At 46.0% G+C, this 25,917-nt stretch overlaps 1 protein-coding gene across 1 annotated transcript; it reads right to left on the bottom strand.

The window, feature by feature from the left end:
* Nucleotides 1-224: 224 nt before the first annotated feature.
* Nucleotides 225-14,150, bottom strand: LOC142150893 (E3 ubiquitin/ISG15 ligase TRIM25-like). The gene is made up of 2 exons (XM_075206066.1): nucleotides 13,061-14,150; nucleotides 225-1,261 (listed from the first exon to the last, which is right to left on the bottom strand). The coding sequence occupies exons 1-2, from the start codon at nucleotides 14,021-14,023 to the stop codon at nucleotides 386-388; spliced, it is 1,839 nt and encodes a 612-aa protein (XP_075062167.1). The 5' UTR covers nucleotides 14,024-14,150; the 3' UTR covers nucleotides 225-385.
* Between the last annotated feature and the right edge of the window lie 11,767 nt (nucleotides 14,151-25,917).

The raw sequence follows: 25,917 nt of genomic DNA, 5'->3' as shown, positions 1-25,917 counted from the left end.
TCAGGAGAGGGTCTATGGGCATTTATTATGAATTAAAGTAGGTCCCCCACACTCTTATCTTATCCACAGTAAGGACGGGGAATGAGTGAGTGAAAGAGATGTAGAGAGGACAGTGTATGATACAGCCACAGCAGCAGCAGTTTCCCTCTAGCTTATTTGCAAACTGAAAGTGGCACAAAAAAAACAAAATAAATGACAAGGGGAAATTAGTTTTGTGAGCTTTAATGTAACATCTAGTATTTTATGCATGTATCATGGTATTTAAGTAAAATGTTGGACAGGGAAATTTGAGATTTTGACCAGGAAAAAAACAGGTAGAGATCAGGAAATCTGGAATTTGAAAGTGGAAACACTGGTCACCAGGCTCTGGGCAGATTTCTTATGATCATTTTTTCCATTTCCTGACTCCCCCAGATATCTTTATACAACCTCCCCATACACATAATGCAGCATGAAGGGGCTCAGTGAAGGTGGCAGTGATGGTGTGTAAGTGTCTGATCGGGTCACACAGAGAATAAAAGGACAGCTGTCCAGCCTCATAATCCAGATATATCCTCACTCTATCATAGGGAATATTGTCAGGTAACTGGATCCCTTTACTGTCATGTCTCGCTGTATACTGATTATTATACCTCCTCATACACCAGGACTTGTTATTACGTCCAATGTTTGACTGATCTTCTCTCCTGTCTATTCTGGGATAACACATCCCTACCCTCCAGCTCACTGATTTACTGACATCCACTTCCCAGTAATGTCGCCCTGAGGAAAATCTCCTGGTGCTTATTACCTGATCATACTGAAATCTCTCTGGTGTTTCTGGATGATTCTGGTTTATATCTGACCAGGATGCAGTTTTCCTGTCATCTGATATATGTATATTATTAGCAGCTGTGTTTACATCTAGTAATATGTCTGTAGGTTCCTGCACATAGATCCCTGTATTTATACCTGTTATTATATCAGATAATGTGTGTAATTTCCCTGAGATGAGACCCACATCCAGACCTCCTACACCATGGACCTGGTCATCATGTCTCTTTCTGTCCTCAGTATCACACAAGTCACCTGTGTCTGGTTCCTGTAAGACAGTCACTGGATCAGACATGTTACACAGCTCCTCAATGTGACGCATCTTCCTGGACAACTCGTCCTTCTTTATTTCCAGCTGTTGGATCAGATCAGAGACTGAGAGTGAAATTCTCTTTTCCTGCCTGGAGATCTCACTCCATCTCCACCTTGTGTCCCCGATGTTCTCCAACTGCACAGTAAACACAAATACAGGCAGCGTCCTCAGTGCAGTAATACTCCAGGATCTTCTTATGGGCGGAGCATTTCCTGTTCCCCAGGGAAGTGGTGGGATCAGATAAGACGTGTTCTGCTGACTTGCTGTGTACTCTCAGGTGATTATCACACAGAGAAGCTTCACACAACAGACAGGATTTAGCAGCAGGTACAGGAGAGTGAATACAGTAAGTGCAGAAGATCCCAGTCTCCTCCTGATCTGGCCGAGTAGACAGGAAACTCCCCACTATGTTACACAGAGTTATGTTCCTCTGCAGTGCAGGACGCTCCTGACACTCTGCTCTGCATTCAGGACAGGTATAAACTCCAGACCCCTCCTGTGTATCCAGCACACGATCAATACAGACCCGGCAGAAGTTGTGTCCACATCTCAAGTTTACAGGATCTGTATAAATGTTCAGGCAGATGGAACAGTCCAGCTCCTGTCTCAGATCAGCAGACGCCATCGCTGACAGCAGAAGAGAGAAATGAAAGTTAAAGTCTCTGACACTCAGACACCAGTGGGATCACATTCTCCACACAGGGCGAGGCTGAGCTTGTCACTCACATTATATCTACAGGCTCAGTTATACTAAGGGACACAGTTAATATATAAAGAGACATCATCATTCAGAAAAAAAATGCTTGTCTTGTTTACTTATAAAGTTCATTTAATAAGCTGAAAACTATTCACTGTGCACATTCTGCAGGGATTGCAGAAAAGTTACTTATCCAAAATAAATATATTTAGTTTGTTTAAATTTTTTGATTAACAATATTAATTGAACCATAAATAATTTATTTCCTGATCAAATCGTAAATATATTGAGTTGCTTAGGCTATATAAATGGAAAACACTTTTATGACAGTTAAGTTGGTAGATAAGATACAACAGCAGTAGATGATGCTGCACCTCCACAGAGCTGTACCATACTGTGCACCCCGTCTCGCCCGAGCATCACCAGCACATTCTGAGTGCAGCAGAGGCTCCCTCTATCATACTGCGACTGCTGCATGAGCTCTGTTATAGCGACTCTCTGCCCTATCCCTGGGCCTACGGAATGGGCTGAAAAGCCATTAAATAGTCTGTGTCATCTGAGAAGTAAAATCAATATAAAATATTACGAAAAATTTTTGTTTGGTCCCACCCAGTGTCCAGGTGGAAGGGAGGGAAGGGGTGAACTAACGTTGGCAATGTACAGTAAGGAAGCTCAGCTGTAGATGTAGCATTTCAAGTCCTAAGTTTCTCGTAACTACACTTGGTTTCAACCGCATTATTTGCACCCACTACAGGGCAGGTGTAAATGCTGAGTGATAATGATGACTGTAACAACATAGTGTTTGTTTAACAAAGTACCTGTATGCGTGCCACTAGCTAGCACAGAACATCTCTATGCAAGCAAGTGAGACTGTAAGAAAGCATTGCATGTACATTAAGCATTGAAAGCATCTTTATTTATGTAATTAATTTAAAAAAATGAATATTTGAAATGTAATATTTCTTTCAATTACTATGCTGATAACATTTGTTATTTTATTTCATAATCAGATTTTTTTTAGGAGTTCCGATATAACATTTTATTACACAGACGCTTGTGCGTATACTGCAGTCTGTTCTGTCTGTCTACGTACGGGAAGTAAAGTTTAGGCAGAGTGTACTTAACTTCATTTAATTCTGTGCCTAGACATCCTTTATTTCCACAATAAAGACACAGGCTGTGTGTATAACATCTTAATTTCACTTCAGAAATAGGTCTGGAGAGTTCGACCTGCATATATTCATGTACTGCCACCATAGGTCCAGGAGAAAGACTGGAGGGAAATAAAATAAGATTATAATAATGAAGTAGATGATGGTACAACTATCTTTAATTGTCTTCTATTTTAATAGATTCTAATGTATGCAGGGCCGGTGCTAGGGTCCATGGCGCCCTAGGCAAAATCGGCGCCCTCTCCCCCCCCCGCCCCCGCAAAAATCGGCGCCCTCCTCCCTCCTCCCCCCTCACCCCTCACCCCGTCTTTTCTTACCTTGTCTCACCACCGCCGCCTCTCTGCTCCATCTCCTCCCCTCCACTCACTGACACTAGTGAGTGGAGGGGATGAGACGGAGCAGAGAGGCGGCGGTGGTGAGCAATAGCCTCTTCCACCCTCCCCCGTGTATCTGAATGCTGTGCGGCGGCCGTGACAGGTATGGACAGCGGTCGCCGCACAGTTTTAAAATTAATTTCCAGTTCTGTGGCGCCCTCCAGAGCCCGGCGCCCTAGGCAAGTGCCTTACCTTGCCTAATGGGAGCGCCGGGCCTGAATGTATGTACTTAAAGATTCTAATGCATCAGGTACAGTATACTGTACCAATGCGTCTTTTATTTGTTATGAAAGAACCAACCTGAACTGACTTCTGGAGGGCTGGATAGTTCCATTCACAGTCTGCTGACCAGTCGCAGAATTCCATACAATGCTCCTCTACAGTGCAGCAACCTTGTCTTCATGACGAATTTGCTACTGCAGAGACAGTCTTGTCAGGATCATCATACAGTAAACCCAGAGGTTGGAAAAAGGAGTCAACAGAGAGAAGCACTGGACAAGTAGGATCTAAAGTAAACGCCCAGGTCTGAGGGTCCCCTTGTAAGAGTTATTTCTACACGTTGTTGCCCAGACCCAGACAAAAGCGACCTGAGTTTAAAGTATAATTTACAGCTGTCTTAAAAAAGGGTTAGTTGCCAGAAAAATGGCCAGGAAGATTAATCTTGGGTTCAGGGGTGACACTATCTTGGACCTGAGACCTTCAAGAATAGTCTTCCTGTATAGAGAACGTATTAACGAGGTTCTACCGAACCTGTCATAAGGCTTGAAGCTGGTTAGCCACATTTGAGCTGAGAATGGCGGATTAGTGTGCATGGTTTCCCTTGGTTGGTTATAATGTTATGAACCACTATGCAAAAGATAAATAACTAAAATCTGTGTTGATGAAGCCTTCACCTAGAGGAACTCCCATTCCCATAGAATGCTACGTGTTGACCGGTGCGTGGCTGTCTTCAGTTCTTCAAGCAGTAGTAATTTATCTTATCGCAAGGATACCAATAATAATTGTGCAACTGATCTATTGACTAGTTTTAGAACAAATGCCGGCATAGAAAACTAGAGCAACTAGTGGTAGCTCTGAAAATTGCTTAGTGCATGGTCATCTTCCTTACAATGGTCAAGATGATGCAGTTTTGCATAGACTACCACCAGTTTAATGATGTGACTGTTTCTGGTGCCTATCCCTTGCCCCATATTGATGCTTTATCAGGCGAGTTGACTAGAGTTAAATATATTTCCACTCTTTACTATTTTGAATGTTGTACTTGGCTGCTTGCTAACATTGAGAAAAGTTTTTGAATTAAATCTAAGCATGAGCTGGCTCATAGGTCCAGTAGCTTGGTGCTCTACTAGAAGGAAGACTCTGGTTTGAATCACTAGACAGTCATGGATCATCATCTTGGATTATTCGTTAAGCTGGTTTATGCTATTGATGACATTTATAAAAATCTACTCTCTGTTAGGCTGACAGTCTGACTCACAGAACAAGATGGCGGAGGTCTTCACCTATAGCAGCCGCCTTTCCCTTAGAGCTTTATATGCTCACCGGTACTCAGATGCCCACAGGACTTAACTCCAGGCGTAGTGTGAGTTGGTAATACAGGCCTGTAGCGGCAGGCCAGGAGGCTGGATAGAAGACAGCGGATAGTCAGACAAAAGCCGAGGTCAAGGGTCACAAGCAAGCAGAGTAGTCAGTAAACACGCCAAAGGTCAGGGTCACAGGCAAGGTAGCGGAGTCCAAAGTACAGGCCAAAGGGTCAGGGTCACGAGCAATCAGGCAGAGTCCAAAGTTCAGGCAGAAGGTCACAACAGAAAATCCGACAGGCAGAGTATCCACAGGACAGGATCCAACAACAGACAGCAGGTCAGCAAAACTGGGTGAGAAACGCTATAACCGGCAGGGAGGCTAAGCCCTCCCTGCCTTAAATACTCAGACCAACCAATCAGAACCAGTTCTCCATCTACATACATGTGTGGCCTAATAAATGGTAGAACTGTTTAATTAGCCCACATGCTGTGAGAGATCCTACTGAGCTTGCCGGAGCGCATATAACTTGTTTTCGGTGTCCGGCTGTTGCCCTAGCAACAGTCGGCCGAACTTCCGGAAGTGATGTAACGGTCGTCATAGAGACAGCCGAGACGCCAGAGAGAGAGGGACAGTGAGGCTCTCTAACACTCTCTTACACAAAGCAGGAGCTTGCTCAGTAGTCTATTAGCCACACATTCTACTCAGCAGTGGTAGAACCCCTGGTTCAGATACACATGTAGGTTTCCTTTTAGTACCTTGCATTCTGTACCAGGTAGGTTAATGACATTGTGAAAAGTCTTTCCACTTATTTAGAGCATGGCCTAGTAGACCGACTAGTGGCAGTGGGGTACGCCCTGTTTGAATCCCAAAGGAGGCTTCATTTGAGTGTCTGGGATGATGCAACAAGCTGGTTTATGACTCTGGCAAAATGTTCACCGCTTACTGATGGTAAGACCTATTGTGGTGGTCCTAGACAGGTGCCCTACTGCAGTTGATGGTGGATGCACTAGTTCAGCCAAGAACGTGCACAGTAATCTAACAGAAAGCAGCTATACTTGCAGTGATAGTAGATATTAATGCTTTTGTAGATGAGTTAGACAGAGTTCAGGGTTACCTAGAGGACATTTCCTTATTTCAGTAAGATTTGGGAAGATAATCTGGATCAAATAGGGCTGATGTTAGGGAAGATGGGGTTGGCATGTTCGACTGTTAGGGCAGAGAAGTGCCAGATGGGGATGTCAGAGGAACAGTGATCGTGTGGGGGGAGGAAGGGTTAGGTCAGAACCAGCTAAGGTAGAGACAATCCAAGCCTGGCCCCAGCCCACGGCCCAGTTACATGTACTAACATTCTTAACGACTGCAGGGGACTACAGACTTTCTGTCCCAGACTTTAGTACTGTAGTGAAGCCTCTGACAGATCTCACTAAGAATTAACTCCCCAAAATAGTTGACTGGACACCCACTTGCAAGCTGGCGATTCAGTCGTTAAAGGAAGCCCTGGTTTCCTGCTCCAGTACTGTTGGTGCCTAATTATGACAAGAGCTTTATTGTGCAAACTGTTGCGTCACAGTATGGACTGGGAGCAGTACTTAGCCAGGTGGGGCCTGATGGGCAGGAGCACCCTGTGGCCTATTTGAGCAGAAAACTGCTAAACTGGGAGGTGGGGTATGGTACAATTGAGAAGGAATGTTTGGCCATTGTGTGGGCAGTGAAAAAGCTTCAACCTTATTTGTATGGACTACATTTTACTGTGGTGACTGATCATAATCCTTTAAAGTGGCTGCAACACAACTCAGGGGAAAATGGCTAGTTGATGCACTGAAGCCTTGCACTTCAAATTTATGACTTTGACATAATTCACAAGCAAGGAAAGGCTCACAGCAATGGGGATAGACTGTCTCGGCAGGAGGAGTCATTTCCGCCGGATCACCTCCAGTAACCCTAGGATACTGCGGACCAGGAGCCAAATCATTGGACATGGCACCGTGGTTGCCGCATGGACAAGGGGGGGGGGGAGGAATGTGACTGGATCACTGATAAATAACTTCTGGTATGCATTTATTTAAAGGAAATAGCGCAGGACGCTTATTTATATAATTGCATATGCACTTATTTGTTATATTGTATATATTCTGAGATAGGAAATCGTTATTTCTGAGACCAGGGTAGAAACTCGTTTTTCCTGTTTCAACTTACTAAAGGATATGCCTTATTTCTGATGTATATATCTGATACAATAGGCCTTTGTGGATTGAGGTCTTTTGTGTATTGGGATGTGTTTTGTATGGAAGTGTCATTGTGTGGGATTTGTAATGTTGCTGGTGGAAACCTCCAATTAGGCATTGGGAGGGAGTCTGATAGCAGGAATTGCTAAATAAGTTTTGTGATGAAGTGTCAGATGCCTGCTCTGGCCAAAGGCCCAGCAGGGGGTCGTTACTGTGTGGCCTTTGTCGTTCAAACCTTGTGGACAGTGTGTGATGCAGGACATCACAGCGTTTCTAGAATTTCCATAAGTGTAAATATTGTTAGCTTTCCAATGCATGTATATCCATGTTTGTGTAAATAGGGTAATGCTAAAAATAGCCTGTGTCTGAACTGTATAAAAGGCACTAGCTTGTATTTGAAACTTTTTCTTCTGATTTTCATCTGACCTGATCACACTTGTACCTTCAACCAGTGTGTGAGAGCAAATAAACTTCTGCTTCAAAGCCCTGCTTGAAAACATCTTCAATATTTCTGTATTCCTGTGACCTGCAGATTAGACCCTAAATCTAATCCGTTCTCAGGCTGTTTCTGAGGTTTGGACCCAAGCTTTCCGGTACCATCGCTCTGCCTGCTACCCATGCAGCCCTGGTCAGTGTGTCATTGGGGGCATGCCTAGGAGGCGAAAAGCACAAGGCAAGGAATAATTTAATATATATACTTAACCCCCATCTCCTCCCTTTTGCCCGTCCTCCCTTCTCTCCTCTTGCCTCAACTGGCTCCTCTTGTGCCTGGTCTGTTTACCCTCCCTTAGGATGTAAGCTCGTATGAGCAGGGCCCCCTCCCCTCCTGTCTCCATACCTGTTATTCCACTCCGCCTTTACTGCATATGACTGGCCGGAGTTTCTGAAGTATTGGTACTTTTTGTTCATTGTTCTGTATGGTTTCACCCTGTATAGTCTACTGTTAGTACTGTGTGCGGCGCTGCGGATACCTTGTGGCGCCTAACAAATAAATGATGATAATAATAATAATAATAATAATAATAATATATCCTTATTAGAGGATACAATAATTTGGTGTTACAGGGCTCCCGTAGTGAGCAGGGCTTAAAGAACACTAGAAAGGAGATGTCAGAGCCCAAACAAGTAATGTAACTCCTGTAGAGGAGGGGTGAGATGCAGTTGGGAGTACACAGAGAACGAGTGTGTCAGGACGGCACAGAAGTGAAGATTATTATTATTATTATTATCTTTTATTTGTTAGGCGCCACAAGGTATCCGTAGCGCCATACACAGTACAAACAGTGGACTATACAGGGTGAAACAGTACAGAACAATAAACAAAAATACCAATACTTCAAAAGCTCCACACAGGGTAATACAATAAGCACGGAGTAGAAGAACAGGTGAGGAGACACGAGGGAAGACGGCCCTGCTCATGTGAGCTTACATCCTAAGGGAGGTTGGACAGAACAGGCACAAGGGGAGCCAAAAGAGAGACGGGAGAGCGAGTGGAGGAGGAGAGGAGGTTAAGTGGATGGTTGGTAGGCTTTACGGAAGAGGTGAGTTTTCAGTGCACGTTTGAAGGAGCACAGAGTAGGAGAGAGACGGATGGAACGAGGGAGGTCATTCCAGTGAAGGGGGGCTGCCCGGGAAAAGTCCTGGATTCTGGAGTGGGAAGAGGTGATGAGAGTGGAGGAGAGGCGGCGATCATTGGCTGAGCGCAGGGAGCGGGCAGGAGTGTGAATGGAGAGGAGGTTAGAGATGTAGGGGGCGGTAGAGTGGGAGAGAGCCTTGTAAGTGGTGGTGAGGAGCTTGAAGAGGATTCTATAGGGGAAGGGAAGCCAGTGTAAGGAGAGGCAGAGTGGGGAGGCCGAGGAGGAGCGGCGTGAGAGGAAGATGAGTCTAGCGGCCGCATTGAGTATAGAGCGGAGGGGGGAGAGACGGGAGTGGGGGAGGCCCATGAGGAGGAGGTTACAATAATCGAGGCGGGAGATGATGAGTGCGTGGATGATAGTTTTGGCGGCGTCCTGTGAGAGAAAGGGACGGATGCGGGCGATGTTGCGTAGTTGGAAGCGACAGGTTTGGGCAAGGGAATGGATGTGGGGAGCAAAAGAGAGAGAGGAGTCGAGGGTGACACCCAGGCAGCGGAGTTGGGTGACAGAGGAGATGGTGGTATTATTGACGACAATAGAGAGGTCATGGTGGGATGGGAGTCTGGGTGGAGGAAAGACAATAAGTTCCGTTTTAGAGATATTAATTTTGAGAAAGCGAGCAGACATCCAGGAGGAGATGGCGGAGAGACAGTCAGATACACGAGAGAGGAGGGTGGAAGAAAGATCAGGAGAAGAGATGTAGAGCTGAATGTCATCAGCATAAAGGTGATACTGAAGACCGAAGGAGGAGATGAGAGCACCAAGGGAGGAGGTATAGAGCGAGAAGAGTAACGGGCCGAGAACAGAGCCTTGCGGGACTCCTACAGGGAGAGGGTAGGGGGAGGAGGAAGAACCCGACGTGGATACAGAGAAGGAGCGGTTGACGAGGTATGAGGTGAACCAGGCATGGACAGAACCAGAGAGACCGAGAGAGAGAAGAGTTTGCAGCAGGAGGATGCTCTGTATGAGGAAGATCTTCCTCCAACGCAAGGAGTGTAGCAGCATTTTGTGTCTGTGCATGTAGTCGGCATGTGTAAGAGGCAGGAGAGGCAGCCTAGCAGTGTGTCTACAGAAAGGGGGCAGGGAGAGGCTGAATACATTAGTGGATGTGAACCACTGTGCCCAGCAGAACCTGGTATGTAGTGTACTTGCTACAACTGTACCTGAATTGCTTACTGTGATAGTAACCTAAGAACTGTGGAGGAGGAGAGAGTAGATGCATATAAGTGTTTTATTAATGCAACACAAGTATTGTGCTGGAGTTAAGTGGAGTGTAAATAAAGAATTTATATTTTGCAAGATAAAGCATAGTTGCCAACTCACTCGGAATGTCCAGAAGACTCCCAAATTTCTGGGAGTCTCGGGTGAGCAGGGCAACTGTCCCAATTTGTGCTCTTCAAACGGATACTCAAAGTTCATCTTTTCCTCAAAGCCTACCAGCCATCCACCTAATCTTCTATCTATACTTCATTACCTTACCCTCTCTCGCCCCCTCCCTTGCGCTTGATCCCCTCCTCTGACTCCCTTAGTGCCTCCTGTCTGTTTGCCTTCCCTCTAGGACAGGCCTGGCCAACCTGTGGCTCTCCAGGTGTTGTGAAACTACAAGCCCCAGCATGCTTTGCCAGTACATAACCAGTCGATAACTGTCAAAGCATGCTGGGGCTTGTAGTTTCACAACACCTGGAGAGCCACAGGCCTGCTTTAGGATGTAAGCTCTTATGAGCAAGGCCCTCTTCCCTCTCGTTTCTATAACTCTTCTTCTGCTCCTACTGCACTATGCAAGCTATGTTTGGAGTGTTTGAAGTCCTGGTAGAATTTGTTTAATGTTCGGTACTGTATGGTCTTATGACTGTCTCTGTACGGCGCTGCGGATTTTTTTTTACTGCCCTATAAATAAGGGCTAATAATAATAATAATAATAATAATTTCCCAAAACGATCCAATTCGCAGAGGCCCTCTCCCACCTGCCGCCGGGATCTCCCGGAGGCCAACACACAAAAGTTGGCAAGTATGTGATAAAAATGGTGTGGTGCCCAATTTACTGTTATTTCTATTGCACTGCATCACCACCCTACAAAACCCGTCTACACTTAACAGACATTGCTGTAACACCCGCAAGATCGGGGGCTGTCTGGTCATTTACACTCTCACTCAAGCACTAGCCAGGGCAGAGGACAGTGCAAGTGAGGGAGTGCATCACCCAGCTATGCAGCCCCTGACCATACACACAGTGACAGGGGCATATATGTAGGTCCATAAAATAGGTTTTGGCCAAACCTGTTTCCTAAATAGAAATGACAGCAAGAACCTTATTAATTGCTATGGGCAACATTACGTGAATGATGGTTCTATATATTTAATGATTGAAAAACAAATAAAATTGCAATGTGTATCATTATGAGCAGTTTTTTATTTGTTAATAACAGAATGTGGCAATCAGATTACAAATTACAAGAACAGATCTCAACTAAATATGTATCCCAACACTATAGGTAGAAAAATCAGGAAGAGAATCTGGCCTTGCCCTGATCCGCCCAGTCACTCCCCATTTGGCTACATCCTAAAATCTCTAAACCCCACCTCTTCTAGACGCCATGAATCAGAGTTGTCCTGTGAAAATGGGAACTATTGGGCTGTATGCACAGCCCATCAAATGTCCTGACAGTCAAAAAATGCAATCAACCAAGTAACATGTAACCACATCTCATGATCTGACACGTTACCTAGAAAGACAGGAGAACCTTATTTTAAGAGAAGAGTTTCCTCAGTCAGATACGGTATATTTACTAAACTGTGAGTTTGAAAGAGTGGAGATGTTGCCTATAGCAACCAATCAGATTCTAGCTGTCATTTTGTGGAATGTACTAAATAAATGATAACTAGAATCTGATTGGTTGCTATCAGCAACATCTCCACATTTTCAAACCCACAGTTTAGTAAATATACCCCCAGGAGTCATGTTTCATCCCATAGTCTAAGAACATACTTGTAGGTTAGTGTTAGTGTGTGTATACAGCATACCTCCCAACATTTCAGTTCCCAGCAGCAGGAAAGTGGGCGAGGCCATATCATGATGGGGGCATGACCACACCTCAGAGGGCTGCCTAGCACTGTAAACCTCTAGGCTGCCCATTACAAATCTCCCTTCCTCCGCTAACACTGCCGCCCCTGGGGCTCTGCAGTAATTCAATGCTGCTCTGCTATTCAGAAGATACCTCCCAACGTTTCCACCAATGGGAAAACATGTCTCCCAGCGGGACAGAGCCCTAAATTCTGGCAAATATGAAGATAATATAATTAAGCAATGTATGGGAGTTGTAGTCCAAGTCATCTTGTAGTAAGGAAGAAACAACTACAACTCCCAGTAGAAGGAGATTTACAGAGTCAACACTCCATTCACCAACTGCATACACCACAGCCCTATTGTTATAGGGTATACACCACTGTCTGCAACCGACCACAGCTATCAATGAATCAGAGATGGAAAATCCCACATACATGTATATTTATATATTTATAATGAAAGAGTCTAACACACCAAGAAGGGAACAAATCCACACACACTGGTCACCTGGTTACACAGGAGGAGGGGCTCAGCTGTAGGACCACCCACTGCTTCATTCTATTGGACTAATGTTTCCCCAATCAGATTCCCCTCTCTGTGATGTCACCAGTATCTGGGCAGATTTCTTATTATCATTTCTCCCAAAGACTAACTCCCCCAGATATCTTTATATAACCTCCACATACACCTAATGCAGCATGAAGGGGCTCAGTGAAGGTGGCAGTGAAGGTGTGTAAGTGTCTGATCGGGTCACACAGAGAATAAAAGGACAGCTGTCCAGCCTCATAATCCAGATATATCCTCACTCTATCACAGGGAGTATTGTCAGGTAACTCAACAGCTTTTGATTGCCTGTCATGTATCACTACATACTGATTACGGCACCTCCACAAACCCCAGGACTTGGTACTAAATCCAAGAATTGACTCTTCTCCTGTACTGTCTATACTGGGATAACACATCCCTACCATCAAGTCTCCTGAATTACTGATCTCCACTTCCCAGTAAATTCGCCCTGAGGAAAATCTACCACTGCTTAAAACTTGATTATCCTGACATATATATGAAAGATTTTGCTTGTTTTGGATCGTGGATGCAGTTTTCATATCATCTGATATATTTATATCTTTACCAGCAGTGTTTACATTCAGTAATAGGTCTGTAGGTGTCTGCGCATATATTCCTATATTTATACATCTTATTATATCAGATAATGTGTGTAATTTCCCTGAGATGAGACCCACATCCAGACCTCCTACACCATGGACCTGTTTATCACGTATCTCTATGTCCACAATATCACACAAGTCACCTGTGTCTGGTTCCTGTAAGACAGTCACTGGATCAGACATGTTACACAGCTCCTCAATGTGACGCATCTTCCTGGACAGCTCGTCCTTCTTTATTTCCAGCTGCTGGATCAGATTAAACACTAAGAGTGAAACGTTCTCTTCCTGCCTGGATATCTCACTCAGGACTCTCTTCTCTAGGTTTTCCAGCTGTCTTCTGATGTCTCTAAATAGGGCAGTGACTGTCTCTGTTACACCAGCTCCTTTTTCCTGATCTTCTCTCCTGCGCTCCTGCAGACTCTGGACTCTTTTCTCAGTCTCCTCTCTCTTTGTGGTTAGTTTCTGCAGAACATTTCTCAGCTTCTCCTTCTTCTTCTCAGAGGCCTCATCCAGCATCTCCACCTGGTGTCCCCGATGTTTTCCAGCCAAACTGCAGGACACACAAATACAGACAGCATCCTCAGTACAGTAATACTCCAGGATCTTCTTATGGACGGAGCATTTTTTGTTCCCCAGGGAAGTGGTGGGATCAAATAAGACGTGTTCTGCTGACTTGCTGTGTACTCTCAGGTGTTTATCACACAGAGAAGCTTCACACATCAGACAAGATTTAGAAGCAGGTACAGGAGAGTCCACACAGTAAGTGCAGAAGATCCCAGTCTCCTTCTGATCTGGCCGAGTATACAGGAAACTCCCCACTATGTTACACAGAGTTATGTTCCTCTGCAGTGCAGGACGCTCCTGACACTCTGCTCTGCATTCAGGGCAGGTATAAACTCCAGACCCCTCCTGTGTATCCAGCACACGATCAATACAGACCCGGCAGAAGTTGTGTCCACATCTCAGGTTTACAGGATCTGTATAAATGTTCAGGCAGATGGAACAGTCCAGCTCCTGTCTCAGATCAGCAGACGCCATCGCTGACAGCAGAAGAGAGAAATGAAAGTGGACTCTGACACTCAGACACCAGTGGGTGTGTTTCACATTCTCCACACAGGGCGAGGCTGAGCTTGTCACTCACATTATATCTATAGGCTCAGTTATACTAAGGGACATCATGCAGTAAAATGTACTTAGTTTGGAAACAGTAAAAGTTAATTAAATCAGCCAAAAATTATGATTTGTGCCAGGGCCGGATTTACCGCTTTTCAACCTAGGCACCTGCCTAGGGCCTAGCGCAGGGTTGTCCAACCCGCGGCCCAACACGCCTGTAAATGTGGCCCAGAAGGAGTTTTGGTTGTGGCAAGGGGGCAGCAGCTCTTAATGGAAAAAAAAATCCTGCAAAAAAAAAAAAAGAAAAGAAACTACTTACCTTGTGGTCACGCGGTCACGTCAGCTGGTACTCCGGCTCCCTCCCTTGTCTCCTCCTCCGTGCGGCGCTCGCAGTGAATGTCGGGCGTGATGTCATCACGCCCAACATCCATTGCGGAGCGCAGCACAGAGGAGACACCCGCGCGAGAAGAACAATCGGCAGCACAGAATTGGAGAAAAGAAGAGAAGAGGACAGGAGAACAAGCCGATTAAAAGGTAAGTTAAGGGGGATTTTTTTTATTATTTCAAGGGACACTGACAAGTGAAAAAAAGTCACCTGGTCCTGGAGCATCATGGACCTTATCTCCCTGCTACATACTTCTACTTGTATTACTAATGGGGCATTATATATTATTCTCTTTGGCCCATTATAAGTTGTTATCCCTTAACTAACATAGTGGTGTAATTATCAAAACAGGTCACAATTTGGGGTCACAGTGGTGTATATGTTAGGTACCGCAGGCCTGGTCAGGGCACTCTGATATACAATGCCTGGCTTAAATGATGTTGCATCGAAACAATAAAAAAAGTGATTATAGTATAATAACTAGAGAGGATTTTTTGAACAGGGCGATTGAAAGGTAAGTATAGAGGGATTTGAAAAAAAAGTGATATCCCCCTCTCTCTCTCTCTCTCTCTCTCTCTATATATATATATATATATATATATAAAATCACTTTTTTCTCATATATATATATATATATATATATATATCTATGCTTTTTTGGATGATCAGTTATCGTTATTGTTAGTGTATCTTATGTGCGGCCCAAACCAACTCGTCATCTGCCAATGTGGCCCAGGGAAGCTAAAAAGTTGGACACCCCTGACTTAAACCTAAGGTGTGCATTGAATGAGGCACCTGATTGGACCTGAATCACAGATATCAATTTAGATGCTTCATTTTTATCCACATTACTGACCATAGGAGATGGAATACCCTGGACAACTGCATTCCTTTGTACTGAAAACAGTCTTCCTTCCCAAACTTCACTTCCACAACCCAAGTCCCCTGGAATCTGCCATAATCCACAGACTAGACTAGCTTTAGAGAGTCGCAGACATATGCTCACATTGAAACAGTGTAATAGTCACAAACAGTCTGGGGTATCTGCAGTATGCATGACCAGTATCCTTGAAGAAGAGGGGCAAGTGCAGCATTTGGAGGGGGGATTTGAAATGTAAATGGTGTCGTGAAATGATCACAAAGGAAAACACATGATTTTCATTTTCCCTATTTTGTCATCTCTTTTTGGCTATTAAAAGTATTTACCACTTTGAGATTTTTACACATTTTACTTTCTAACATCATAGAATCATAATGGATTTATCCCAGAATCCCTCCCACTGATAAAAACATAACAGTCCACAATGCCGAAACAAAATAGCTAAACATTTTTCTTAAGTAATTACAAATATAAAACAGACAACGATTGCTTGAGCATTTTGCCCAAGTAAACCCTGCTGTAATTAGTTGTCTTCAGAGGTCTAATAAGTAATTGGATCCCACCTGTGTACAATTAGTGTTTCACGTAATCTGAAAATAAACACACCTGTCTGTGAGAGGTCCTACAGTTGGTCAAAGCTTCATCATGAAGTTCAAAGAAAATTCAAATAGAACATGTTAATGATCAGCACTGGTCAGAAGAAGGTTATAATGAGATTTCCAAACTGTTTACCATCCCCCAGAGCACTATCACATCCATCATAAAAGAAATTAAAATAATGTGGCACAACTGTGAATATTTCTAGAACAAAACTGAATATCCCTCCGAGAAGGGTACTTGTCAGGGTACCCACCAAGAGGAGCCTGGCAGCTCTGACAGTTTAGCTTTCCATTGCAGAGTTGATAGAAACTATCCATAGGACAACAGTAGCCTGGCTACATGAAATCTTGCCTAGAATTTGTCTGAAAGCATGGGGAAGATCTTTATACCAAGTGGAGAAATATTACCTGTCCTGATGAGACCAAGATTGAACGTTTGGCTTCAATTCTAGGCAGAAATCTAACGCAGCACGTGATTCCAAAAGAACGATCCCTACATTGAATCATGCTGGTGGTATAATGTTATGGGATTTTTCCTCTGCATCAAGGACTGGAAAACTTGATAAAATCGAGGGCAAAATGAATGGACTAAGATGTAGCCAAATCTTGCAGGAAAACCTGCTGCAGTCAACAGCCGGTCAGTGAGCCGAAGCATACAGCAAATGCCACATTGGAGTGGCTTAAATACCGAGCAAATCATTGATCCAGAGTAGCCCGGTCAAAGCTAAGTCACATTCCCAATCTGTGGAATGGTTTGAAAATTTCCCACCAAGGGTCCTCTTGTAACCGAAAATGGCAAAGCAGAATTGGCGAAAATTGCAGTTTCTTGGTGTGCAAAGCAGGTAGAAGATTGCCCAAATATACTCACGGCTTTAATTCCTGCTAAATGAGTTTCTACCAAGTATAAAAATAAGGGTGTGAATATATATGCAACCAGTCATTTTTTTGCAATTATTTAAACTAAAGCTTTAGAGATGTATTTTATATTTGTCAAATGTATTTAGATCGGTGTTAAGAATTACCATATAAATTCATTTTGATTACATAATATAAGAGAAGAAAATAAAATAAAATGGGAAGAGTGGGGGAGGGGGTGAACACTTTTATATAACACTGTATATAACAGACACACATGGATGGTATATATGGATCCTGATTAGTATAATTTACAAATAGCATTATAAAATAAATTTACAGTTTTCACTCTGCATCTTTTGAACAATGTTTCATGATTTGGGGGGATTTCGATCATCTGTAATAAGAACAGAGGGCTGTACATAAGCTCGAGGGATAATAAAAGCTAAGGCTGTGTTGAACTGTATTGGTACTCTGGGGGTTAACTTGATTGGTCTGTTCATGACGTCAGGTTGAGTCATGGGGAGGAGCTACGGAACATATATCTGAAAGGGGCGGAGAAGAATCACTCTCTTTGGATCCTGGACGTTGGAAGCTGCTGGACGTGGCTCTCTGCTTTTCTGTCCCTATTGCATAATCTTGTGCTTTCTCCTTTTCTAGCATCCTCGGTCTTTAGGTCTTTGTTTCTTTTCTTTTCCCCTCCTTTTGCATTTATTGTTTCGGTATTTAGTTATTTAATTTTGCCAGTTGTTTTCTCCCTTCTTGCCCCCCCCTTCCATCGCCTCCCAAATTTCCCCCCCTTGCTTCCCCTTATTCCCCATTCATTTTTCTCCATCCTTCCCCCAGGTCTATTCCTCCCCCCTCCCCATCCACTCCGGCATGGACTCCCGTTCCCCGGCCCTCCCCGGGTCCCCCCTCCCCTCCGGTTCCTTACCTGGTCTGGGTCATGTCCTCCGCTCTCATGTGAGAGCTAGTAGGCGGCGTTCCTTCCCTCCGTCACTTCCGGTCCCGGGTACATTGCCATGGCAACTCCCCGAGCGGCGGATCTGCTCGGGGAGCTCAATCCATTAGGGGTAGGTCTGGTGGACAGCTTTCAGCGGTGGAGGGGGCTGGTCGCTCCCCCGTCGGTAGTGGGCACGCTAGGTCCAGCAGGCAACAGGGGGGGAGCTCTCTCCCGGGGTCGGTACGGGGGGGGGGTTGTTACCCACCCCCCTTCTCAGGTGGGTAGGGCCAGCAGCTTCAGGGTTAATCCGGGGGGTAGCCCCGGGCCCGCTAGAGTCAGCCAGCCCCAGTCCTTGTTAAGTCCCTTTAGGGCTCATAGTAACAGACCAGGCAGCGGGAGGTCCCTCCCTGGGAATATGGTCAGCCAGGGCCCTCAAGGGGCCAGGGAGCGGGAGGCAGTTAGGGGTCAGTCACGTTTGGGCTCTTCCCGGGGTAGTCGTCAGGTGCAGGGGCAAGTGCGGGATCTTCCACGTGGGCAGAGTCAGGGCAGTGATAGGAATGTAGTTCCCCTTAGCAGTCAGCGGCCCGATCAGGCAGCTGGGGGTAGGGGACAGGTGTTTTCCGAGTCCCACAGGTGGCGGTCAAGGAGTAGATCAGGCCACAGGAGTGTTGGCCCGGATGGGCAGGGGGAGCGGGCTAGTAGGGTGGAACAAGTTGAACGCAGGTCTGCTAGTCACGGGAGGCGCTCTTTGTCGATCGGTGCTGTGTCTCAGAGGTCTGGTAGTAACGTGTCTCTCCCAGCAGATGGTGGCGCTTTCAGTGATGGTCGTAGGGATAGGTCCGAAACTCGGGAGCGGCAGGCCTCGGCCGAGGCGGAGTTGGAAGGTCAGTGGACGGGATTGGAAGGCGAGTCCGCTGAGCAAGGTGAGATGAGTGCTATGGATATGTATGACGAGCAATCTGTGTGGTCTGATAGCTATAGCTGTAGCTCTAGTAGATCGTCTTCAGATTCCCAGGGTAGTCCGCAGCGGTTAGTGAAGCGCTTGCGTAAGCATTTTGTTCCTCGACACTCAGAGCGCGTAACGGATAGAGACAGGCATTTCAGGGGCTCCAGGCTCACGGGCGATGAAACAATGCGCTGCGCGAGCACGGGTATATTTCAAGGGGTGAGGAAGACAATACGGAGTAGAATCTACAGGGGACGTTTCGTAGACATATTTGAGGTTTCTATGCAGGGCAAAAAGTTGGTGGCAGCGGCCATGGCCCGGGGAGGGGGCGGGGAAGCCAGTTACAAGACCTATAAGAACTGGCTGTCGGGCGCTTACCTTTTTGTGGCCTGTCATTTGGAATCTCGCCCTAGCGAATGGATGGATATGCTGAAATATCTGCATATGGTGCACGAGATGTACGTGTCCTCTCGCCCTGGGGTTTGGCTGGCGTACGACGAGGTTTTCAGAGAGACATACAATGGCCACGCCAGCCTAATGTTAGGGTACAAAGATGTGGAGACTTGGTTGAAGGTGTCCCAGGAGGGGTGGGTGTCCGGGACCGGGAGTGCCACAGGGCGGAGGCAGTCAGGGAGGAAGAGGGGTAACGCGCCCTTTCTCAGCAAGGGCCGCTGTTTCCTGTTCAACCGATCAAGCTGCCCTCACGGTCAGGGATGCAGATTCACCCATACTTGCATTAAGTGTGGGGGAGGGCACCCGGCAAAGACATGCGACAGGCAGGATAGAAGGGGTGGCACAAGCGGCCAGCCCAGCACTGGCGTTGGTGAAGGCAGGATCGCCGATTAATTTGGCGAGCCTGGGTCGCTGGCTTAGCAGCTATCCTTACAGGATGGAGGCAGAGTTTTTGAGGGAAGGTTTTAGTGAGGGGTTTAGAGTCCCTATCGAGGGTCAAGTTCAATCAGGGAAAGGGCGTAATTTGAAATTGGCTAGTCTGTTCCCAGGGGTCTTATTGGAGAAAGTCCAGAAGGAAGTGATGCTGGGGCGCATGAGTGGGCCTTTTCGGGACCCGCCCTATCGGGACTTTGTGGTATCCCCGGTAGGGGTGGTTCCTAAGAAGGCGGCAGGGAAATTTTGACTCATTCAGCATCTCTCATTTCCACACGGGGCATCGGTGAACGATGCGATCCCCGACAGGTACTGTAGGGTCACGTACCAGTCCTTTGAATCGGCCCTGGACATGGTGCGAGAATTTGGGGAAGGGGCATTGATGGGGAAGGTTGACGTTGATTCGGCTTTTCGTCTGTTGCCACTTCACCCGGATTCCTTCCCCTTTATGGGCTTTAAGGTAGAGGAGGGCTACTATGTAGACAGATGTCTCCCCATGGGATGCTCAGTGTCTTGTGCATTCTTCGAATGTTTCAGTTCGTTTTTGCACTGGTGTATCTGTGCGCGCACAGGCCACTACGGAGTCGCCCACTACTTGGACGACTTCTTGGTTGTAGGGCCCGGGGGGGGATGAGACTTGCAGAGACATGCTGTTTTCGGTGAAGGCTCTTTTCCATTCCCTGGGGGTACCGGTGGCTGGGGAGAAGACCGAAGGCCCCACTACTCAGTTATCGTACCTGGGGATTGAGATTGACACTGTGCAAGGTCTCTGCCGCTTCCCAAATGATAAAGTGATAGGTGAGGTTTTAGGTCAGGATAGACTGACGTTGCGACAGGCGCAGGCGTTATTAGGACGTTTCAATTTTGCTTGCCGAGTAATACCCATGGGGCGGGTTTTTTGTAGGAAGCTAGAGAGGGCAACAGCGGGGAACAGGCGTCCGCACGGTCGAATCATGCTCTCGGAGGAAATCCGGGTGGATTTAGCGGTGTGGGACCTGTTCTTGCAGGATTTCAATGGGGTACGGGTATGGCCCGGCCCTCCGATGTCCAGTCCAGAGCTGGAACTCTTTACAGACGCATCTGGGTCAGTAGGGTTTGGGGCATACTTTGCTGGCGAGTGGTGCGCTGCCCCATGGCCCAACGAGTGGGTGGTGTCCGGATGGACAGCCAACCTGACGCTACTTGAAATTTTCCCCGTGATCGTGGCACTGGAGCTGTGGTCAGGCAGGTTAGCTGGGAAACAGGTAGTTTTTTGGTGTGACAACCTGGGTGTCGTGCAGGCAATAAACGGGCAAAGGTCCAAGTCCCCCCCTGTAATTACGCTCCTGCGCAGGTTAGTTTGGCGCTGTCTGGTCTGCGATATATCCTTTCAAGCTCGGCATGTGCCTGGAGTGGAGAACGAGTTGGCGGATGCTTTGTCTAGGGGTCAAATGGAGAGATTTAGGATCTTGGCTCCTGGGGCATCCCTAACGGGTGTGCCCTGTCCCTCTTACGTATGGCAGATTGTCAAGCCAGCATAGAAGGGCTAGCCGAAGCCTCCCTGGCTCCCTCGACAAGGAGAAAATACCGGGCTGCTTGGACGGAATGGTCCCAAGGGTTGGTTGCTCTGTATGCCCTATTGTGTTAATCAGCCAATTTGCCTCCCTTAGACCGAGTGGTGCATTACCTTGGTTAGTGCATGGTGATGGTTCCCCTCTCAACAGGTACCCATTTTCAGTGGTGTTCAAACGCACATTAACGGCTGTTGGTGTCGATTGTACGCAGTTTGGCACCCATTCGTTCCGTATTGGTGCTGCTACACCTGCTGGGGTTGCAGGGGCATCAGAGCCTGCCTTAAAGGAGCTAGGCAGGTGGAAAAGTAATGTATACAAACGCTATGTGAGACCTTCTCTCCTTTCCTGAATTTCTCCTTTCCTGATCTAAAGCTGTGGGCGGATTCACAGGGCTTCGGCTGCTCATGCTTTTGGAAGCAGGGCGCGACGGGTTTTGTCCGTTTTTCCCCTCTAAAGTGTGGCCATGATTGGCTTGTTGGCTCCATGAGGTTTAATGGTTTTACCCTCTTTGTTTTCCGTCTTCTACTTGTGTGAATGAGTTTCTCTGGGATGGTGGTCTGCTGATTTGCCTTGTTACGGGTCTGCAAGATAGACTCTGGGCCATGCTGGTCTTTGCTTTTTCTTCTTCTTATCTTCTATTTTACAGCTGTTGTAAAGTGCTGGTTTTTGTCCCTAACACGGTTCTTGTTTTTACTGCCTTTTTTACAGAACACAGGACCCCGCGGTTGATCTGGGTTTTGGGACATTCTTATGTGCATTGGGCTGCTTTGCATAGGGCTGTAGGTGATACTTCAGCTATTCCGGGGTCTGTTGTAGTTCGGTGGATTGGGCAGAGAGGTTTGAGATGGCCGGGTTTTCGTAGGTTATTTTTGAACGAGATTGCTAAGGGTAGTGTGCCTCATGTGTTGGTTATTCATCTGGGTGGAAATGACTTGGGTATAGGAAGGACAGTGGATTTGGAGTTCGTAATTCAGTCAGAGTTAGCCTGGGTCCGTGCCTCCTGGCCTGACCTTTTAATATGCTGCTTGAAAAAGTCTGTTCATCAGACGAAATGCGTCGTCTTGTTCTATGTTGCCTACCACTATCTGAGTGCCTGAGTAATTTAATTGCTATTACCAAGCTTGAAACGTTAATATTATTGGGACCTATCATCCACACGTCATTTGTGTGTCCGGATCCGGATTTGGTGCGCACCGAAGGAACTGCTGTGTGTTTTTTATCCAGACCCACTTTCGGGTAAGGCGGTTAATCTTTGCCATTGCCGACAGACACTCATCATCAGCCGATTTGGATCCCCAGAGGTATGTGGTCTTTTGATTATATAGAGCCACTGAAGCGGAAAGAAGCTGTACCTCTGTTGGACGCTTAACATACATAGTATGGTTCTATATACGGAATTGTTATTGAATTTCAGTCGCGGCTGCGACAAGAGACTTTATTTTACTGATAATTTATATCATTTAATTTCTCTTCATCTGTCTATTTACTGGATATTATTCACATTAGATCCACAATAACGGAACTGTTTTTATTCTCGGAGACATGTGGTATCTGATTGCCAATAGCCGCTGAAACACTAATAAGCGGTGCCTCTGTTTGATGTTTTACACACATAGTGTGGTTCTCTATATATAGGATCATAATTGTTTTCTAACAGTGACTGTGACAAGAGATTCCACTTTTTGGATAACTAACAGCATTTTATTATTCTCTTGCTCTGTTTGATAACTGGATATCATCTATATTTGATCCTTATAAGGACAGTTTTTTGAAGATCTAAACTCCAAAAAGAAACATCATTTGCATGTACATGTAATAGCACAATTTCAACTGTATTTATCTATTTTAAGAGCAAAAAGGAAAAAAAAAAAAAATATTTTTTTTTTTTGCCTTCCTTATATCCTGCAGGATCCAACTAAATCTGGATATCCCAATTATATTTACCAGCTGGTGATAGATAGGTGTATTGGGATACATCACAATATATGTATGTATATACATGTCTATGAGGTCATGTGATTTGTTTCTTACTGAGATTTATTTATATCTTTACATTTTTATTTTGATTTTATTTGTTTTTTAGAAGAGCTAGTGTATACATAGTATATGTTCCACCTTAACATTGTGGTTGTCAGTATGTGATACATGTATTTTACACAGCTGTCTGACATTTTTTATTATTAAAAACCTATTAGGTACTTCTGCGCAACTCTCCTTTTTCCTCTGGTCGGATATAGTGCCTAGGTTGTCTTGGAGAAATTTTGCGGTAGGCAAAGTGGCTGACGAGGTGCGGAAGAAGGTGAACTCGGTGACGGCTCGTTTCACTCGTTCTATTGGTGGAGTGCGTATACAACATCCTCTTATACGTTTTCAGAGTCCGGGTCTTTATCGTGGTGATGGTGTTCATTTGAATGAGGAAGGCATGCAGTTGTTTGTTGAGGATATTTACAAAGGCTTAGCGGGAGTTCTTTAGGTGTGGTGGCGGGCCGCGGCTCTGGAGGATCCGGGCGTGGCTTGAAATTGCAGTACAGTCGACGGCCAGTGGTAAGGGCACATGATGGTATCGGGCACGCTTAACCCACCTGTTTTCAAATGGAATAGGCTATTAGTCTCGGTCCAAGTACTTCCCGACCGGGTTGACTTGTGGTTGGTTCCGTTCGCCTAGAAAAGGGGAGGGTTTTGTAGTGCCCGGGGCGGTAGCCCCGTTTAGGTAGATGTGTGCGCCTTGGGGTGTGTGGTTGTTCCCCGTTTGCGGATGCCCCCTGGAAGGCTGGGGGCATTCTGGTTGCCTGGCGGATGTCGACTCGGACTGCTCTTTTCTCCACCACCATACCTGCAATAAATTCCTTTTATTCTTTCCCCACAATTAAGTTGTCGCGTCTTTATTTTATGGTAAAACAATAAGAGTATAATGTAAGGAAAGGTTATCAGCCGTTAAGCATTTTATAACTCCCCAATGAAGAGCAATTACCGGCACAGACTTGCTAAAGCTCCTAGCAATAAAACGAGTTCAAAATGTTCTTGTTCCACCTCAACTCTCAGAGCGCATCGATTTCTGGCTGCAGGAAACGTATAAATGATGTGACAGTAAAAGCTACTTAAATAGAGAAGGTTGGTTCTCCCAGGTTTTGTAAGTTACTCAGTATTGTTTAATCGGAAACATATGAAAAAGGGTCGACGCTTGATGTTCCCCTTTACACTTGGTACCAAGCACTTTTTTGATTATGTGTCTTTGTTTTTGCCACATTTGGTAGGGGTTTGGGTATAGGATCTTATGGGCGACCCTCTTTCCCCAAGTCATCTGAGGCTCCCACCTTTTGGAGGGAGCTTTTTATGTCGGTGATATAAAGGGGCCCTCCCTAGCTTCAGCAAAGGAGGGACTGAAGATCTCCCTTTTTTTCCCTCTCTGGCGCCTTTTGGCTTCTACGGGATGGGGAGGCACAGGGCCCTTTCCCTTTTATGAAGGGTCCAAAGTCCCAATTCCCCAGCACAGTTTGCACTGCACCGGGTGTTTCCGAGTCATGTACCTCGGAAATAAAAAAAAATAATAATAAAAAAAAGAGTAGGGTGGTATTGGTTCACATTATGAGAGGGGGTCTCCATGCTCATTGCCCCCCCCCCCCCCCCTGCTCTAGTGGGAGCCTGCTTCTAGCTGTAGCGCTGGTTAATGATTGGGGAGAGGAACTTCTTTAAAGAAATGTATATCTATATATTTAATTAGACATTGTAACAATAAATGACAGTATGAAAGAAACAGTACTAGACTCTGGTTCAATGGGTTTATTGCGAGCTCCTGCAGATGGTATGGATCTCCTGTGCGAGCTCCTGCAGATGGTATGAATCTGCTGTGCGAGCTCCTGCAGATGGTATGGATCTCCTGTGCGAGCTCCTGCAGATGGTATGGATCTCCTGTGCGAGCTCCTGCAGATGGTATGGATCTTCTGTGCGAGCTCCTGCAGATGGTATGAATCTGCTGTGCGAGCTCCTGCAGATGGTATGGATCTCCTGTGCGAGCTCCTGCAGATGGTATGGATCTCCTGTGCGAGCTCCTGCAGATGGTATGGATCTCCTGTGCGAGCTCCTGCAGATGGTATGGATCTCCTATGCTGGTGCAGATGTTTTAGAGGGAGGTGCAGAAAGTATAGGGTGCTGGGTCTTCTACCTGGTTGGTCTGACTCACAGGTCCAGTTCTTACCTTAGTCATCTGATACGGTGTAGATGTCCTGCTGCAAGGAAGCAGTGACCAACAGGAGAGGTCGTCACTCTCTGTAGAGATCCATACGTCCCAGCTGGAGCTGGAACGAATGGGTCTCTACAGAGAGCGACAACCTCTCCTGTTGGTCACTGCCTCCTTGCAGCAGGACATCTACACCGTATGGACTGGGGGACAAGGAGTAGACCAACCAGGTAGAGGAGCCTGCACCCTTTCTGCTGATGGGACAAGCTATTATATGGGAACTGGGCCCTCAACCTTGATAGCAAGGTAGGGCCTCAGGATGAGCTCCATAGTCTCCATCATCCCTCTTGTGCAGCTCCTGCAGTTGGTGGTAATGGGCGCGTATGTCTGCAGGAGCACATAGAAGAGCAGGAGCAGAATGCCAGACAGGAGCAGCAGCTTGCAGGACCAGCGCATGAGATTGCATATGATGTTAAATAGCAATCTGAAAGAGAAACTATGTTATAGCGATGAACAGTTGCAATCATTTTGAAATAATAATAGGAGAATAATTTACCTCAGTCCTGCAATGCTGCTCCTTTTCTGCTCTTTAAGTT

This window comes from Mixophyes fleayi, chromosome 4 (genome assembly GCF_038048845.1).
Source record: "Mixophyes fleayi isolate aMixFle1 chromosome 4, aMixFle1.hap1, whole genome shotgun sequence".
In the NCBI taxonomy this organism is placed as follows: Eukaryota; Metazoa; Chordata; class Amphibia; order Anura; family Limnodynastidae; genus Mixophyes; species Mixophyes fleayi.
This window is presented reverse-complemented; position numbering and strand designations above follow the sequence as displayed.